The sequence below is a fragment of the Ictidomys tridecemlineatus genome, chromosome 5 (genome assembly GCF_052094955.1).
Source record: "Ictidomys tridecemlineatus isolate mIctTri1 chromosome 5, mIctTri1.hap1, whole genome shotgun sequence".
Taxonomy (NCBI): domain Eukaryota; kingdom Metazoa; phylum Chordata; class Mammalia; order Rodentia; family Sciuridae; genus Ictidomys; species Ictidomys tridecemlineatus.
In genome coordinates this window covers 183506070-183525146 of record NC_135481.1, presented here as the reverse complement: position 1 = coordinate 183525146, position 19077 = coordinate 183506070, and the positions used below count along the sequence as shown (strand labels likewise).

Below are 19077 nucleotides of genomic sequence, written 5' to 3'. Positions count from 1 at the left end.
AAATTCAGAAAATTATTTTAAGACATAGTTGTGAAGCCACAGACAAGTCACATTATCAGTTGTTAATTTTCTAGGTTCTAGGTCCCTGAACTCTCAGCCTCTCCCTTTGATATTTGAATCCTCATTTAAGGCCCCATCACTGAGCAGCCAGAAGCTTCAGGGAGAGCCAAGAGGGAAGTGTTGCAGAAGATAAAGGGATTGGGGACTTAAAGATGGTGGCCCTGCCAGCTGGGTTGTCTGTGGTGAGGGTGCAGAAGATACCCAGACAATGCCTTTAGAGTTGGGCAATGTGGAGGTAGGTCCTGGAGAATCTGTACCTCATCCAGGCGCCCCCCCCCCCTCCGGGGTAGGGCTTAGAGGTGTGTGAGTGTTCAGATACTGTACCTCACACAGCAATGCCCCTCCCTCCATCAGCATCTGTGGTAACTGTGGCCCAGCTTCCTGCTGTGGCTTGTCATTGTCGGGGTGGGCATTAAGGACTTTGTCTTCCAAAAGTCAGTTTTGAGTTTTGATTGCTGATCACTGCATTTGATTACTGAGGGGTCAGCATAGAGACTGGTCATTTTTCCAATCCCTGTGGGCTGAAGCAGCTTCCTAGCCACAAGGGATTTAAAGAGACAGTACTCTTTTAAAAAATTCCCCCTTTTGGTGAGTCAGACATTTAAAGAAATCTTAGGTGGCCACAGAGACCACAGAACAGAAACTTCAGTGACCCCATACCACAAGGAATACCATTTTGCAAAAATAGTTTGGAAAAGTTCAAAGAAAGCTTTAATCCTCAAAAAGAAAAAATTAACAATGCTGGAGATGGAGAGAATTAGATTTTGAGTTACCACACAATCTTCATAAATTCTAGTTCTCAACAAAAAATTGCAAAACATACAAAGAAATCAGAAAGCATGGCCCATTCACAGCATTCAGACACCATCCTTGAGTAAGTCTAGACACTGGAATTATTAGTCAAAGATGTTAAATCAGCTATCTTACAGAAGTTTAGTGAACTGAAGGAAATCATGAACAAAGAACTGAAGTCAATCAGGAAAACTCTACATGAATAACAAGCCTATCAATAAAAAGATAGAAATTATAAAAGGGGGAGCCAAACTCTAGAGCTGAAAAGTACAATCACTGAAATGGAAAGTTTATTAGAAGGGTTCAACAGCAGATTTGAGCAGTGAATCTAAAGTTTAGATGATTGAAGTTATCCAAAGGATAAGAAAAGAGGAAAAGAATGAAGGGAAATGAACAGAGCCTAAGGGACCTTTGAGACATCATTAAACATACTGATATATTTATTATAGGAATCCTAGGAGGGAGAAAGGGGAAGAAAGGGTATATAAAGAAATCATGGCAGCTGGGTGGTGATGCACACCTGTAATCCCAGCAATTCAGGAGAGGGAGACAGGAGGATTGCATGTTCAAAGCCAGCCTCAGCAACATAACAAGGGCCTAAGAAACTTAGCAAGACCCTGTTTCAAAAAATAAAAAGGGCTGGGGAATGTGGCTCTGTGGTAAAGCTCCCCTGGGAGTCCCCAGTTCTCCCTCCCCCTCAAAAAAATTTATGGATGCTGAACCCCGCTGTAGTGATATGAGGGCAGCATGTTCCAGGGGATGGTGAGGGAGAAGGCAGCATGAGGTGTAGAAGACAGGGCTTTCAGGAGGTGGTGGCTGCCTGTGGCACTGGGGTGAGGCAAGGTGGGGTTTGTGGGTGTGGAGAGGCCATGCTGATGCTCTAGCTTTGAGGCCAGGGGTTTGGCAGCCGTTCTGCAAAGAGACTAGAGGTCTTGGCACATCAGCCATCATCCTTAACCCACTTGCTCTTTTTCACCTTTCCTCAGGCTGGAGATGGGGGAGTGGCTGGCAGGAAGGCATTGCTCATGGAGTTAAGAAGTCCCCAAATCCAGTGATGCCACCCTGGCATAGTGAGGACCAGGCTGCCCTGGGGGCTGTACAGATTGCAGCAGCTGTGGAGTGACAGGCCTGTGTTTTCTCCTCAGAAACAGACTGAAATTGATCCGGTTACTCTGAAGGACCGGCCCATCTGGGATGCTGCCTGCCACATGGAACAGCTGAACCTGCCTCTCTGCTGCCACATGTCGTTTCCATGGCCAGCCACTGGGTACCCAAGAAGGCCTCCAGAGGCCTTGCAGATAGCCCAGAGCCTGTTGCCACCAAGCAAGTGGCAAGAAGGGGTTCTGCCAGTCCTTCCTCCCACAGTGTAGGACCTTCCCTTGGCCTCCCAGGGATAAAGCAGTTCAGACTTCATATTCATAGACAGAATCAAGTTTTAACAAACATTGCCTCTCTACATTTAATAAAATATCAGATTACAAACACTTTCATTATATAGACACTTTGGTTAGCAAAGTGAGACGTTGTTCACATCATCTCTGAATGTGCCGTTTGTCTGTTCTCTGGGGAGCACTGGAGCCACTGATGCCCTCACCTTCCATGGGCAGGCAGGGGTTAAAGATGCTCAGAACTGTATCCGGGCCCCCAGGCCTCTCTGCTTTCCTCACAGAAGGATACCTTTGAAGAGCTCTCGGTCATGTTAAGTGGTGACCAGCCACTTTTGGAGCCAGGCTTGCTTTGTGGGCTGGTTGGTGCAGAGCCTGTTGTTGCCCTTAGGTCAGAAAATGGCCTGGCTGTGCGAGTAGTGCTGGATCCTGGCCACTCTCCTCTTCAGCTGTTACCTTAATTCTGCTTTTTTTTTTTTTCTTGGTGGGAGTTTGAATCATGGACCATAACTTTTCAGTTATCAGATCAACTAAAGAAATATTTGTTGTTAAGCCTAATATACTGACCTATGTGCCCCCCACCCCCACCGTGTTTTCTTTCTTTCTTTCTTTAATGTAGAAATGTAGACACCTTTATAGTGAGAGGAAAATGAAGAAAGGAAATGGGGAGAAGGTGGGTAAAGAAAGGTATAGCTACAGCCTGCAGTACTGGCTACTGCAGTGTTGAGAGCCCTGTCCCCCCACTTACTACAGAAGCTCCCAGGAGAGTAAGAGGGAGGGCTGAATGGATTCGTGGAACGTGGAGAATTATCAGAGCTGGAGTGGAATTGAGCACCAAGACCTATGGGTGGGAGTTCCTGGCAGAACATCTGGTACGCTGCAACCACACACCAAGGGCCTGGCCAGCATGCTGGGCAGATACCCAGAGGTGCTGGACATCACTGGACAGGTCCTTGTGAGGGAGTCTCTGAAGTTCTGCATTTATGTCCCTAAACTTGGAAGTAAGAATGCTTATATAGTCTAACCCTCACGTCCTCCTTTGAATTGAGAAAATCACAGGAAAAGAAGCCTTTGAAACAATGGGAAACTTACAGAGTTGTACTAACTAGAAAAGCCCCGATTTCCTCAAGACCTGTCACTCTAGCAAAGGGGGTGGGCTGAGGATGTGTCACCTGTGGCCTCACCAACCTCTTAGAAGTGAACCAATGACATTGGTTCCTGCAGTGCCAGGCACACGTGGAGGCCCCTCCTGCTGGGCCTGGGCTGCCTGGGGCACCAGGAGACCAGGGCAGGGAAGGGCTCAGGCATTAAGTGCTGGTTACACTCTATGTACCCAGTAAAGTGGAGCAGTCACACCGTCTTGCTGGCTGAGCTGTGGGGATGAGCTTGGTGCCAGCAGCCTCTGCCTTCTAGGAGAGGGCTTTCTTGGGAAACTCAAAGCCCTCGAACCATTGTTGTTCTAAATTAGTGTTTTCTTTAGCCCTCCCTAGCCCAATAGGGACCACCTCTTATTTGTCTCAAACTGGGGACTTGTGAATACTTCTGCAAGTTTTGCAGCCTATTTTTGTATCCTTTCCATTTGGGGAGTGAAGCTATGAGTCTCAAAAGCCTTTGAGGAATTGCCAAGAATGGCAAGTGATTGCCTTCCTTCGGAGAACAGACACTTGGAATCTTTCCTTTAGTTTTTATGTACATTCAGATTAATTTATATATCCACATATACAGTACAGATATTCATTTGCTACCTTACTTGTAAAGTGAACATCTGATGTGTACACTTGAGCTTCACAGCACGTGGATGTTGGGGAGCAGCCTGTGTGCGGGCAGGGACTGCTGTACACTGGTGGCAGGGGTAACCCAGCATGAAGCCATCTCCAAGTGTCTGAGAAACCACTCTGTGCCTCAGCCCATGCCTGCCAGCCTCACCTCGAGTCTGTGTGCACCAGCTGAATGTTAGTGTCTGCAGAGAGGGTTCTTGTGGTTATCTGCGTTGACATTCAATTTACAACCCAAACAGCAAAACAGAAAAAACTTGTCCATGGTGTTCAAGTTTGTGCAGGACCCTGCACCCCAGCCCCAGGCACCAGCTCACCTTTTGGGTGGAGTAGTTATGGTGAGGGTGAGGCCAGCCCTGGCATGTTTTTCTCACAGATATTGGCCCTTCCCATTAGCCAGGGCCACATGACAAACAGTAAGACTGACCAGATAGGAGCCCCGCAGACTGGAAAGACCCTGCTTCTTCCTGAGCTCATGGATGGGAGTGAGAAAGTGGGATTTGGACCTTCTACCTGAAACATTATGACACTGAGAAGTGGTCATGAAGCAGGTGCTTTAAAGGGATATCATTATGGAACCCAGGGCTTTGGGTGCCAAGCACAGAGACCCATCCACATGTGCCCAGAGTCCATAATCACATTGACAATGGTGGTGAGGGGGGGTGGTCACCAGGCCAGCAGCTTGTCACAAGACAGATCACTGGTACTGCACACTGCTGGAGGGTTAAATTCTCTGTGGTCCCTTTCAATAGAAGACTGGCTGTGGGCTGCTGAGTTAAGCAAGGTGAGTGGGTGGCTGTTCTTTCCTGAAGAAAAGCTTATGTTACCAGAGGACAGATCCCCCCTCCTCTCTGCACCTGGGCTTGTCCGAGGCAGTGGATTGTCTTCCAGTGTTTCTCATTGCTGGTGTCTTATGCCTGTTTGGTTTATTGTGTTTTTCACTTGAGGTTGTAAATTAAGTTCTACTAGATGAAACCAGATCACAGTTCTGATAAAGGAAATTTGAATTTGAGAATATACTTTACATATTTTGATTACCTGTTTTAATTTTTGACCATAGAAGAGCTTTTTGATTTGGGGAGGGGAAGTATTTTCAGGTCTCTTGGGTTCCTGAAAAAGAAGGCCCTAGTTGTATGGCTCAGAGTGACTGAGAGCTCCTTTTTTTTGGCCGAGTGACAAGTGGCTGGTCAGGTGGACCAAAGGACTTGGGTCCAAGACTCTGCACTCTGCTCTCTGGAAGCAGAAAAGGCAGAGTGTCGGTGGCCCCTTAAGGGCTTCCACTTGCACTCATGGGCTCGTCCTAAGTGGCCTTAGGAGGCCATCCCATCAGGAAGCTCTAGTGAGTTCTACAGGCTGCCATGTGGTTCTAGTGGGTTTTTATCCTGTCTTCCCTTCCTCTCCTTTCTGGTTCTGTCACATCTGTCCCCCAGCTGCCTTCCATGGAGGGTTGGGGGTAGCCTCTCTGGTTGGACTTGGTCTTTTTTGCACATCCTTTCTCGGGATTTGCCTGCTTATACTGTTCCAGTCTTGGGCCCTTTTGCTTGTCATTTTCCTCACCTGCATGTGGACCAGGATTCTTAGATTAGTCGCTCTGCAGTCCAGACATCACAGCCTATGTTTAAAGGCACTTGGCGGGAGAGAACCAGCCAGGAAGAAAATCTAAAAACAAGTCTAATCTAAAAATGAGTCTTGGAGCTTTTCCCCCACACCCATGTTCAGTTTACCCTGGGGGAAGTTCATTGGTCTGACCTTTGTAGGAGATGTGCTTCTTCTGTATTAAGTTTTAATTTTCGTGCATCGCACTCATTTGCAAAGCACAGTTGTGTGCTGGAGGAAAAAAGCCCTCTGGATGTGTGCAGGTCTTACTGCCAACTTGTCCTGACCAAAGCCAGCTAGTGGGGCCTGGAGCTCCTCTTCAACTTCTCCCACCTTGGCTTCTTTCTGTCTTCCCTGACAATGGATATGGTTCCCAGGAGCACCTGGCCTCTGACGAGCTCAGTGCCTGTGGAGCTTCAGACTTTCTCTGAGCACAAGTCCCCTCTGCAGGGCTTCAACCCAACATGCCCACTGTGCTGTTTGCTCTGGCCCATTTAAATGTGCAGCCATGCAACCCGGGGCTGATGAGACTGTGGGGATGTCGTCAACAAAGTGACCATTTTGGTTTTGGCCAAATGACTGGATGGAAGTGGTAACCACAGTGCTGCCTGGCTTGTTACCCAGCCCAGCCCCAAATCCCAATGGAACTGGCAGGCCTTGGATAGAATCTGTTCCTGCCAGAGTCCAGGCCACACTGGGAACTGGGGTGAAGCGGCAAACCCAAGTACTCTCAGCTGACCCAGCACCTGCGTAAAATGAACCTGTACAGATGTGTGGCCCTAGAGAGGATGGGAGAGCCTGCTTTTGGGTCTTATGTCCTGGGCTCACTTGTCAACACTAGTCAGCCATCCTGTCCTGCCCATAAACCTGAACTTCTCTTTAAAAGTGGACTTGGTCCTTCACTAACCTGCAGAAATGATAGGCGTTCCTTTTTAGCTAAAGGTCCAACAGGAGCTACCCACTCGTAACTAACTGCCCTGGAGTCTGGGAATGAGACCAGGCAGACCCTGGTTGCCACACCGATGAGGACAGGAGCCTGTACCTGTTTCCTTGGTCTTTGGGTCTACAGGACTGTGAGGATTTGTGGAGTTACTGATTATTGTTTGCCCTTCCTGAGGTTTTGGCAGGAACTGGGCAGAGTGGAGAGAAGAGAGGGTAGCTCTTTTTGGGGGGCCTGTGTTCACCTGCCATTAGTGCCTCTTCCTTCTAGAGACTGGCTTGGGTGTGTGCATGCATACATGTGCACACACATGGGCAACTGCATGTGTTAATGAACAGCTTTTTTTGGTTCCCTTCCATGAAAATCAGGTGATTCTGAATTAATTTGATTGGAGTCAAAGGTGAAAAGTCTGGGATAGAGACTGCAAGTGCTCAGTCCTTCCCAAGCACCAAGCTCCAGAGCAGAAACATGGTTAAGAGGGCCACATGGTACTATCAACCCTGTACTTTGTGTTTAAAGAGATATCTTCTCATTCACCCGTGGTTCTTGCCCATACATTCTTGCAGTGAGATTGTTGGCTGGAGAGCAAGCTAGCACCCACTCACAAGCAGGGTTCCACCATGACAACTGGGTTGCTCCTTGGGAAACTGGGTGAGGGCCAGGGGAGCAATGATCACACTGGGGTAGTGAGTTCCTGCCAACTCCTGAGCAGCTGCTTTCTTAGCTGTGGCAGAAGGGTCAGACTGTGCCACAATTGTTGTTAAAAACAAAATATGCCAACCTTCCCCTCTGCCCTGCTGGCTGTTGTCCATTCAGTCTTATTGATGCAGTCTTTGGGGGTTGCCAAAGGCCTGCAGATTCCTTTCTCACTAAGTCCTGACTCCTAGTCCTCTAGCACCCACTTATGTTCTGGTCTTCAGTGCAAACCCCTTTGTTCTCTGTGGGCCAGACTACTGAGAAGTGAACCTGGGGAGTGACATGAGCAATTTGCCTCTGGAGTGCTTCCTGTCTCCTGGGGACAACTGCAGAAGTGATCATCCGAGTACTGAGTGAAGGGCTACTGTCCTATTTGTCCAGAGGCAAACTTTTTGAGGGTCCCACCTCCTATTGTGACCAAGCATGAAACCAAACTAAGAAAAAGGCATGCTCTGTCATTTGAGTCTGAGTGGAAGGGGAATTCTTTACTCTGCATAAATCTTTTGACAAAGATGGAGCTTACCTTTGGTGTGGACTGTCGTGGTGCTGAGGCGGGAGGCATGGGATTGCCCTCTTTGGGCTGGGTCTCCAGGCCTCACAAGGTCCCCTGTGGGGATGCTGCTATTTCTAAGATGCAAATTGCACATTTCCTAGATTTTGTATCTGTGGACTTGGATAAGGGAGGGGAACAGGGACAAACTACTTGTACAGTTTGAGATGGGCCTCAATGGTACTTCAAACCTTTTGATCGTTCCTAAATAAAAATGTACATATATTTTGCATCTGCTGACATATTTTGTGGGGAGTCAAGGGGGAAAAAAACTGGCTTATGTATCCTGTGGGCCAAACTTGATCACAAACTTACAAACTTTGGTGAACAAGTAGAGTTTCTCTCCATTTAGAATGGTTGCAACCAAAAATATTACTGTGCCTTATTGTCTGTCTCCTTTTCCTTGTGCCACCCCCAAAAAAATTTAGTCGAATTTTGCAACTTGGTTTTAGCCTAAGTCCTATTGTACAAAATGCTGATTAACCCTGGGGGGACCCGGGAAGAATACTCAGAGTGAGGGCTTGACCTACTCAAGACCAAGGAGGCATGACCTTTTTGTTCACTTTGCTGGTGTGGCAGAACACACTGATACCATTCTTTTTCCCTTCAACAGAATCAGTATGGTGAGATGGTAGGCAAGTTAAAAGATTCTTCTTGCCCCAGGTCCATCCCTTAGATGAAGTCCAGGATGTGCTCTGTAGGAAACCTCCTGCCCTTTTTGCGCTATACTTCTTTTTTAAAAAATAACTTTTATTATTTTTATGTGGTGCTGAGGGTCGAGCCCAGGGCCTTGCACACACGAGGCGAGCACTCTACCATTGAGCCATAACCCCAGCCCCTGTGCTATACTTTTTAATGGGTTTCCTCAACTGAGATGACAAACTGCTCCTGCTTTCTTCCTGAAGAGCAGCCTTTTGCCCTGCGGCCGGAAGTGGAATGCTCCGACCTTTTTGGCAATGTTCTCCACGTGTGTCCACTGGGTAAAAGCTGTTGAAAGCTAAAGTCTGCTCCTTTGACCCTTTCCACTTGTCCCTGGTCTGCCAGCCAGCTGGGAGATGGGCCACTTCTCTTTGCCTGTGTTCCTGGTAACATTCACTTCCTCTCTGACCCTGTTTCTTCTGGTTTCCTCTGCCAGAGTCAGTGCTTCTTAACCCTGATCACTCAATGTCATCACCTAAGGAACTCACAAACAACACCCAAGGGAGAGAGTGTTCAGGTGCCAGTGTTTTTCAGAGACTCCATGGGGGGTACTCGGGTGTTACCAGGCTGAGACTTCCAGTGAGTTTGGAAGGCGTGCCACCCACTGTCCCAGGTGCACAGCCTGTGCGCAGGTGAGGCAACTGACCACAGGGTGCCAAAACATTCAGTCCAACAAAGATGGTCCCCACTGGGACAATCAGCAATGGTCAGGTATGGCTGGAGGAATGTGAAATGAAACTGATTTGTATGTGTGCTTGACTAAGGATATTTTCCACCAGGAAGGATCAAATAGCAGTAGAGGCAAAGGCAATGTGGTAAAGAGCCCACAGCAGGTGGGCCTTTTGTCCTGGAAGCTGCTAAGGGAAGGCAGAGGCGGGCCTCCCTCAGGCCACATTCCAGGACACTTGTTCAGTCAACGAAGGCATTACTGTAGTCAGCACCAACAGACTGTCATCACATGGCGACATGGATGGGCCCTATTTATCTGCAAACCCAGCAGACCACTCCCTGCTCCAGAACGAACACTTTTTCCTTGGTCCACAAGAATCTGAAGCAGAAAAAAGGGATTCCCACCAACCACCTCTCTGTGCAAAAGGACCAACCAACCATCCTCTCTCCACAATGGGATGCTAAAGCTGTAAGATGAGGTGGAGAAGGTGGCCTTATACCTCCCGTTCTTCCGGAAGGAAGATTGGCTGGACCTGAGAGGTTTCCAGAAATGTCTCACACAGCTTCTATTGCCAAATAATCACCAGGCAACCGGTTACCCTGAGCCCCCATTCCACAAAACATACGAGTTAAAGGAAAAAGGACATGAGGATGATTTATTTGGCAGTCAGATCTTAAGAGGGCAGCAGAACTAGCAAATGGCCAACCCTGAGCCCAAACGAGGGCAGTGGGTTTGCGTGTGCTGAATGCTGGCTATGCTATGAGGCACCATTGCGCCCACGGGCCTAGACCCCAGCCTCTGTCCTCAGAGGTAGGGGCTGCCTTCCCGAGCTTTCCATCTCCTTCCCTGCATATTTTTACCAACCAGACAAAAGTCGTGCTGAGCCAACAGCTTGGGTCAGCACCTGACTGACTGACTCCCCCTACCTGTGAGGCAGCAGCTCCTTAATTCCCTTCCTGTTCCTAAGGGAGAATATATTGAGTCTTCATTTCATTGCTTAAAAAAAAAGAAAAAAGAAAGAAAAAGAAAAAAAGAAATAAAAAGCTCACCAGGATAGGCTTGGCCCTTTCTTCTCTTCCCATCCCACTCCTCCACCCCATGGTGCCTTAATACCCCACACTGAGCCCCACCCAACACAGCTGGCTGCTGCTCCCAAAGGCTCTGCTCTGAGATAGCCCTTCAAGGGTGAGGAACAGAAGGAGTAAATAACTTAGTTATGCTACCACTGAGAAGAAAAATAATACTGCTATTTTTATCATGATCCCCTGTATCTTTCAGGCTGGGTAGTATTCCCGGCCATGGGCAATGTGCCCTTGTGCTGTGTCCTCCTCCTCCCTGCAGGGCAGAGCCCTTCTCCACACAGGTCCTGCATTCCTCCACCCTGGCTCCAGGGCTACACTGCGGGGGCATCTACCCTCTCACTCTGCCCAGCTGTGGTTTTAAAGCTACAGGACAATGTAAACTTTGTTTCCCTGGCCCAGCAAGGCGGCTCCTCCTCCTCCACTCAGGAATGTCAGCGGCTCCTTGAAGCCTCCTATGCTGCTGAGGCAGCCTCTCCAAGGGGCTTCGGCCCTGCTTCTGTCCCTACAAGATGGAAGAACCCATCTCCAGAAGTCAGGGCCAGATGTGTGTGCTTAGTGTGAGACACAGTACAGTTTTTGCCTTCACCCAGAATTGGGCATGGAGGCCCAAAACAGTACATCTCATTAATGGCTTGGTTTTGTCTAGCATTCGCTGCTGGAATCCAGACTCCAGGCTGCAAGACCAGGAAGGCTGCCATGGCAGGCGGCTTCCACAAAACCCAGTCCAAGGCATCCCACGAGGCGTGCAGCACCTGCTGCTCTCAACCAAGCTGGGACGCAACTAGAGGCGGTTGTCTCCATTGATCCGAGTCCTCCTTGGGGCCCTGGACGAAAGGAAGAGTGTCCTTACTGGCAGTAGGACCTGGTAGATCAACGGGACAGTCCAGAGCAACACAAAGCTTTTCTAACCAGGAGAAATGCTGGAGAACCAGGACCCAGGTCTTCCTGAATCCAGCAGCCCTTTCCAAGCTGCACACTGACCACCTTCCCCCTACCACCCTCACCTTCGCTCCCGACTGTCAAAGTGGTCTGTGAGATGCTCCTGGGAGATGCGGAAGTCCTCAAATGGCTGCTGGTAGCGGGCTTCAAAGGAGCCTTCCCGGGGCCGGCCATGAAACAGCTGGCTGGAGGCATCTGAGCACCGCTCTCGCAGGGATGTACCACTGAAGGGACTGAGGTCACCATTCTCCTGCTCAACAAAGGCAAGTCAAGGGGTCCTCTGTACCTCAGGAGGCTCCCCACCCTCTCCCCAAGCTAGCCTACCCACCCTGATAGTTACCTTGGCAGGGAAAATGTCAATCTTAATGAGCAGGGAGGCCAACTCCAGGTCCTCACTGTAGTTGTTCTTCAAAGGCACTGCTCTGTATCCTAACAGGAGGAAAGCCTGGCCCTCAGCACAGGAGGGCACCAAGCAAGTGGCCCCACCCTGGCAGCAAGGCCATAGGGCATTATATGGAGAAAGGGTCCTCACCTATTTTCAGGCCTTTGACTGGGAAAGTAGCCTGAGCCAAAAAGTTCTGGTCACTAAACATGTCTTCCTCATAGACCACAAAGCGAAGGAAGGCAAATTCAGGGTTACTGATCTGGAACTGGAAAGGCTTGGCTGGCCACACAGGGTTCAGTCCATTGTCCACTGTGAAATTAGGGGCAAAATGTTTCAGGACACCACTAAGAGGATGGCGGAACCTGTGGGGAAAGGACATCAGTGCCCAGGAGGGTGAGGCAGTGATTGGGGAAGGTAGACTCACCCACAAATTCGGTCTTCTGTTTGGTACTGTCATACTCAGCTCCAGCCACCTCAATCTCCACAAAAGGACACACGATGCCCCGGCCATTCTTCGGCAAGTGCCGGGCCCCCAACACCTGTGAGGCAGGCAAAGGTGGGGGTAGGGCTGTCTGGCTCCAGCAGCCTCCACTGCAGGAGACTCAGGCAGCAAATGTGACACAGGGACAGTGCGCCCTCTGCTGGGCCTCAAAGACACAGCCCATTATCAGGGTCCTAAGGGGATCCAGAGTAGTTGCTGCCTATACCAATTTATTGGAACTTGAGACAAAATTTTTGAGTTTTGCAATCCACTTCATGTTAAATCCATTTCAATATGGAAGTCTTTGAAATTACTTCCCCTTAGGACAAAAAAAAAAAAAGTCTACCCATGGCTCTGCACCCATCCTCAATATGCCCAACTCAGGTCATGTGCTCATGCTCCCACACTCCTCTAGACTCTGCTCAGGTCTCTCCCACCCTGAACCCACAGCACTGGGTTGGCCCTTGTTGCAACTTTTCAGCAGGCATGTGCTGGGGAGCTCTGGGAGCCTGGGTGCCAGGAGGCTGCTGGTCTCTTGAGCAAGCTTAATTCTTGCTTGCTCCTGCAGGCTCCTGGCTCATCACAGGCCCCGTCTCTAAATGAAACATAAAAAAGGGCAGGGATGTGGCTCAATGGTCAATGGGGCCCTAGCCCCAGGCCCATCCTCTGCCTTTCTGACCAGCCTCCTCTTGCCAGTTAGTGGCTTCCTACAGCTTGGCCTTACTGGAACCTGATTCGTTGGTGCCAAGATGGGAATACAGTCACCCCAGCTCCACAGCAAGGACTCACAGCTGACTACTTTCTACATTAGGAGAGTTGTGTCTTCAAACATAAGGCCAGCTCCAGTGCCCCTAGGACCCAGGAAATGCTGATCTGTACCCTTGCCCCAGCATGCCAGCAGTTCCCAGCTCTGTTGTCCCAAACAATCTCTACTCTTGGCCAGCTCAGTGTCAAAATGAGTGGTGGTGCACACCTGTAATCCCAGCTGCTCAGGAGGCTGAGGCAGGCAGGAGGATCATGAGTTCAAAGCCAACCTCAGCAACTTAGCAAGGCCCTACGCAAATCAGCAAGACTGTCTCTAAATGAAACATAAAAAAGGGCAGGGGATGTGGCTCAATGGTTAAGTGCCTGGTACGAAAACAACAACAAAACAAAAATACTCCTTAGCCAAGGGCGTCCCTTTCCCACACTGAAACCCCCCCCGAGCACCACCTACCTCAATGCAGATGGCACAGGGCTCCAGCCCACGGAGGCTGCTCTTGTCAAAGGGGTCAAAGGCCTCGTCTCGCATGGTGCTTGGCTGTAGCACGTAACCACAGTGTCCACCGGCCATGAAAAGGGCCTGGTTCATCTGCATGGGCTTGTCTGCAAGAACCAGTTACTGTGCATCCCAGCCCAACTACCCTAGGTCTCCCCTGCCCACTAGGGAACTGCCTTACCTGGGGTCTGGAAGTTGAGGGCCACAAGTTGACTGCCACAGATCCACATGGGCAAAGGATCATAATTGGAGGAGTCCAGCCGTTGGCCCTTGGGGTAGATGCGGGAGAGCTGCAGCCGATTGTACTGGAGAAACTTCTTGCCTTTGGCCTTGTTCACATATTTCTCAGCCTTGGTTTCCGGGAAAGACGACATGTCCCGGTAGCAGGCACGTTCTGTGCCAATCTCTGAGCCAAAAAGGAGACAAAGTCTGTCTGCGGGCACTGGTGGGGAGGACACTAAACACTCCTCTTGCACCAGCACTGGAGAATGCAGGCACCGCCAGGCCCCAAGCACACCGCCCCCACCAACCTGGGCCCCGCCTTACTCTCTTCATCGAAGGGAACAGGCCTGCAGTAGACGACAAGCTCAGAGAGCTCAAGGGCAATCTTCTTCCTCCGTTCCATCATCTTCCCCTCAGTGAGCTGGTGACACACACAAGGCCCTGTAGCCCCAGGCTAGAGCCCTACCCAGGAGAAGGAAGCCCCTGCCAGCCTTAGGTACACCCACACTGCAGGTGCTCTGGGGCCCTCTCTCCCATCCCCTATACCTTCTAGACCCCACCAGACAATATATAAGGTCATAGGCCTCATTATTCTGTTCCTGAGGAGAGTCCTCCAACTCTCTCAAGAAGGTAGAATTCTCACCACCAGCCATGTCCTAAGGGCATGGAACCCCAGGGCTGGCCGTGCTCCTCAGTGATGCTTTCTAATACTTCCTTACGCAGTCTCATCCCAGAGCAAAAAACTCCTTTTGGTTACCTGAGATCATTCTGGGGACTCATGTCCCACCTCCATCTCTGTATCTAAGGAAGATTCTCACCTCAGTTACCACAGAGCTCCCTCCTCTCCATGCCTAATACCAGCTGCAGAGACCCAGTCTCAAATGCTCTCCTGTCCCCTTTCCCCTGGAACTCCAGTTGTTTCCATGCTTCTTCTTTGGGTAGCTCCTCTACTTAGATTCCTCCTTTCCTTTTCAGCCTAGACCCAGGACAAGCCCTTCAGCCTCCCACCACTTCATCTTCCCCAAGGTACACTCCTGGCAAACCTTACCACCCCAGTCCTCTCCTCTGGTTCCTGTTTTCCATAGCAGCTACAGATCTGCCCATCAAACACTGGGCAACAGCCTCCTAGCAGGAGCTCCCTTACCCTTGAGAAGGCCTCTGTTTTCCAGGCTTCATGGAAGGGGCTTCTCTTCCCACTCCCCACCAAACCCCCAGCTTCCACCCTCTCCCTCATGGCCAGCCACTGTAGACCCCCTGCACTCAGTCATGCCACTTCCATGCCTCAGTCCTGTCACCAAAAAGACCATTTGCTGCTGCTCAATCTGGTGGGCACTTTGTTTCTTATCTCACTTGGCTGCACCTCTGCAGCCTGCAACTTATCAGAACCCCCCGGCTCCCTAGCAGCCTCTAGCCTCTCTGCCTGTGCTTCCCGGGCAATCTCTCAGGAGTCCACCAGGCCCTCTTCCTATTCTAGACCGCCTCATCCCACCTAAGCCTCTTGAGTATCTGTCCTGCTTCCAGCCCTGGACTTCTCTTAGCTCTTCTTGCCTTTTATTAAACTGCCCACTAAGCTGACTCGGATGACTTCACATTTCCTAAGCATACCATATTGCTTTAGGTGTCTGTTTCTTCTGGGTCCCTGCCTAAGGCAGGGTCCATGGTATGGCAAGCACAGTCAGCTACCTGCTGTGCTGAGAGGACTGGTGCTGGGAGTTGGAGGCCGTGGCTCCCTGACACACCCATATCCTGCCCACCAAATCCCCCACCAACACCTTTCAGGTTCTAACAGATTCTCACCCTGGCATCTGCAGTCTGAGCCACTTCACGGATCTTCTTCACCCAGTCCTGCAGCTCCTCCTGGGAATCAGCTGCAACATCCAGGGACCAGTGGGCCACTGATGCCAGGCTGATGGAGAAGACGAAGAGCCGGTTGTTCTTGCCCTCAGGACGGATGGCTGGGATGGTGAGGAAAAACAGCTGTGTTCCCTGTTCCATACCCCTGGCACTGGCTCAAATGAATTCTATCTCATCTCATTTCCTCCTTACCACACCTTTGGGTGGGTTAGATCACTGTGCAGACTCATTTTACAAAGACCATTTCAACTCAGACACAAGCCTCTGTCAGTGGTGATGGCACCAGAGTTCCAAACCCAGCTCTGCCCGACTCAGGCCTCTTCCTCAGGCCATGTCTTCACCCCATCCAACTCCAAGCCTGTTACACACCCCTGCTGCCCAACCCATTAGAACTATGGATGTCAGTCAGCCAGCCATCAAAATGTTTGCTCTCTGACGATCCTGACTGACTCCACAGTGCCTGGCACAGGGTGAGCATGCAGGGGCCAAAGAAAGCCTAGTGTGTTCAGGGGTGTCCAGAATATGGGGGAAGTGAGGGTTCAGCCATTGGCTTCCTCCTAAGAGCCTGACCCAAAGGAACACTGTGCAAGCCAAGAGGAAAGGATGGGGGCTCACCAATCTGACAGGCGGGCACATCCACAACCCCCCGCAATAAGTCCCCCAGCGGGCTGTTCTCGTCCAAGTGCTGTGGAAGCAAAGCCCAGAGGATGGTCAGCACAGCTGCCACACCACCTGTGTGAGGCTGCATGTGTGTAACAATATGTCCTGTGACGACACAGGCTGGCCAGGGACCATGTGTGATGGATGTGTGCAGAGGATGACCCGGGGAGAGAGAAATCCCAGGCCAGTGTGGCTCTGGACTCACCTCCCTCTCAGGCTCCAGGGCTGCTGGGTTGACCATCTCTTCCACATAGTTTGACGGGAACCACAGCTGCTTCTTTCCACCATAGTCCCCTCGCCACCTGTGGGAGCCACATGGCTAACCCTCAGCAATCACCCCAAACTCCCACAAGGACAGCATCCTTAGATGGGGCTCCCACACCTAAAGCAGGCCAAGACAGGCACTGCTGGTGTACACAGACGACACACACTCCACAGAGCACATGGCTGGGGCCCTGGACTCCTGGCCCACCACATCACAGGCTCTCTGGCTCCAAGGGCAGGCTCACCATCCTCCATCTTGTTTCTCCACATTCTGGATGATGGCGCTCTTGGTGAAAGTCAGCTCATCCTCTCTCTGGGCCTTATAGTCAAAGAGGGCTTTCACTGCACACTGCAGGGGTAAAACACGTGGGTTAAAGCAAACAAGCCCTCCCTATGGCTCCTGATTAGAGGACTCACATGTACATACACGTGCTTACACTTCCCATCCAGGCTGAGGTCAGTAGAGAGGCCACTGCCAGCAACTAGCCCTAGTTACAGTCCTCACCACCACACTGCCCTGCAGGAGGCTCCAGGGCAGACAGAGAGGAGAGAGGGAGGGCCTCTGCCAGGGAAGCTCCTGGCTATCTAGGTAGAACTCTGCAACCCCCACCCTGGGCCCCGGAGAACAGGGCTGGCAGGCCAGCAAGGGAGATTCTGCAGTACCCCTACAGCCTATGGGCATGGCTGGAACCCCATCATTCCTCATCTCTGAGGAGTCCCTGGCTGCTGAGAAGAAGGGGTAAGAAATAGGGCACCCTCTCTAATACCTCAGAGGTAAGAGGAAAATCCTATAAGATTTTCCACAAGAGAGCAACTGGTCAGTATACTTCCCATCTCTGCTGCCACCCAGGGAAATGGAGTTACCCCTAGGGAACAATCTGGAAGGGTCAAGCTAACTCAAAGGACAGGGCTAAGGAGTGGGTCAGCCCCAGGAGAGCTACATATCTCTCACAACATCCTGGGCCTTAGCAAACCACAATCACTTCTCCACACAGACCACAGACAGGCCCAGAATACAAAAATGCAGCTAAGCTAAGCAGCTGGAGATGCCCTCTGCCTTAGCTTCCTGTTCCGAGGGCTAAGCTGTACCTTGAAAGTCGGCATTGGGTTTGCCTCCACATAGAAGCCAGGGTTACGGCCTTCGTATAGGGCCCCATAGTCAGGCTCCTGGAAACAGGACACATTGAGATCTATTAATGCTTCAAAGCAGCTGCTCGTATCCATGGGTCCCTTTCTCCCACCACATCTGGACTCCACCTGGCCCCCCTCAACAAGTCCCTTCACTGACACCTGGTTCACTGAGAGCCCCCAACTTGTGAGGTGCATAGGGGCCTGGCCTCTCCTTTTTGCATATCCTGTCCTGAGGCACACGTGATTCTAAAATCTCTACTTTGGCTCCTGAGAGGCTTGTAGCTAGGTCCCCAAAGGTTACCAGAAACCATGATTTTTGTTTGGTAGCTGAACCCAATGTCCACAAGAGCCCCAGAATGCTCCTGCCTGTCCCTGGATGCCTATGTCCCCTAATGACAAGTCTTTCTAAATTATCTCCTATTCGAGACATCTTCTTTCAACTCAATGCCATGACCTGGGTCCAGAGTCCTGGTCACCCACTGCACCATTAGTCCCTGCTTCTTCCCTTGTTAGTTTCCCCTGCAGCTTGCCCTCCATCCCAGCACCCAGAGGGCATCTGCACAAACCCATTGTGTGGCCCACTCTTTTCCACTAGGAAAGTCCAGGCAAAGCCTGCTAGCAAGTTTCTGGCATCTGTATACTACTCCCTCTATGAGCTCAGGACCTGGTTAACTTGCACCTTGGCTCACTGGTATCCTGCTTGAATGCCTAGCCTCATGCTTGCAGATGCAGCTCAGATATCACTCCCTCCAGAATCCCTTCCTGGTGCCCAGTCTGAGACCCCTTCCATGGAAGCTTCTGCAACACTCTAAAACTTGGTGTCATGTATAGCCAGATTATCCAATGACCATTAGATTCTGGGTCTCTCCTGACCCCGCTGTCATGCTCCCCAATCCCCTTACAGCTGTGCCTATCTTCTCCAGTGCCTCCTCATTGATAGGGTAGCGCAGCTTCATCTTGCGGTATAGCGGGTGCTTCTCATAGTAGCTGATGAGGTCAACAAGGCTGTCAAACTCTGAGTTCCCCAGCATCACTGTCTGGCCCTCCTGCTGGACACGGCAGTGCTTGATCTTGCCTTCAGCCCTTCACAAGGACAGAATGGTCACATGGAGTCAAGGCAGCACAGACCAAGGTAAGGCCCCACACCCGCTCCAGCATCCCTAGGCTGACCCCTCACCGGAAGGAGATGGCATATGAGTTGGGCTCACTCCGTTTCCGCACCAAGAAGGCCCCATCACGGGGCACACGCATCAGCATGTGCTCGGCCTGTGCTCTGGTCAGGCTTGCATGGTACCACCTGAGGACAGGCAGAGTCAGGCCCCAGCCAGCACCACCCCTGGTCCTGCCCACCAGCCCCAGTCCTCTCCCTCACTCTTTGCTCTCGTGGGCATTGGTCTGTGGGACAGGCTCTGAAAGGCGCATCTCAAACTCGTTGCAGCGCAGGGGCACTTGCTGATAGTGTGTGATGAGGTCATAGAGAGAATCAAAGACGAGGTTGTCTGTCAAGAAGAACTTGGGGGTCCCAGCGTCCTGCCGGGAGTGGATTCGGCAGTGCTGGACTTTCCCGTTCCGCCTGAGGGAAGAGAGGATGGAGGGAGTCATGAGATACAAATCAGGGCTCCAAAGAACAAGGTCCAC

The 19077-nt window shown here is 50.9% G+C and overlaps 2 protein-coding genes across 10 annotated transcripts in view; one reads left to right on the top strand and one right to left on the bottom strand.

Moving 5' to 3' along the window:
- Positions 1 to 2165, top strand: part of Zhx3 (zinc fingers and homeoboxes 3) — a 138097-nt gene extending 135932 nt beyond the window's left edge. For 5 of the 6 annotated variants that reach the window (XM_078051787.1, XM_078051786.1, XM_078051788.1 and 2 more), the window contains one exon: positions 1839 to 1991. In XM_078051787.1, the coding sequence (XP_077907913.1) occupies positions 1839 to 1975 (137 nt within the window). In that variant the 3' untranslated portion in view covers positions 1976 to 1991. The other variant, XM_078051789.1, reaches the window with a different exon arrangement.
- A 7626-nt stretch (positions 2166 to 9791) lies between these two features.
- Plcg1 (phospholipase C gamma 1) overlaps positions 9792 to 19077 on the bottom strand; it is a 33716-nt gene continuing 24430 nt past the window's right edge. For 3 of the 4 annotated variants that reach the window (XM_078051783.1, XM_078051782.1, XM_078051784.1), the window contains 16 exons: positions 18812 to 19012; positions 18617 to 18736; positions 18342 to 18522; positions 17398 to 17475; positions 16554 to 16657; positions 16250 to 16346; positions 16000 to 16069; positions 15328 to 15485; positions 13855 to 13951; positions 13490 to 13714; positions 13267 to 13415; positions 11994 to 12108; positions 11717 to 11878; positions 11525 to 11613; positions 11250 to 11434; positions 9792 to 11069 (listed from right to left, as the gene is read on the bottom strand). In XM_078051783.1, the coding sequence (XP_077907909.1) occupies positions 11027 to 11069; positions 11250 to 11434; positions 11525 to 11613; positions 11717 to 11878; positions 11994 to 12108; positions 13267 to 13415; positions 13490 to 13714; positions 13855 to 13951; positions 15328 to 15485; positions 16000 to 16069; positions 16250 to 16346; positions 16554 to 16657; positions 17398 to 17475; positions 18342 to 18522; positions 18617 to 18736; positions 18812 to 19012 (2074 nt within the window). In that variant the 3' untranslated portion in view covers positions 9792 to 11026. Of the gene's footprint in view, positions 11070 to 11249; positions 11435 to 11524; positions 11614 to 11716; positions 11879 to 11993; positions 12109 to 12179; positions 13129 to 13266; positions 13416 to 13489; positions 13715 to 13854; positions 13952 to 15327; positions 15486 to 15999; positions 16070 to 16249; positions 16347 to 16553; positions 16658 to 17397; positions 17476 to 18341; positions 18523 to 18616; positions 18737 to 18811; positions 19013 to 19077 lie in introns of those variants that run through there. The other variant, XM_078051785.1, reaches the window with a different exon arrangement.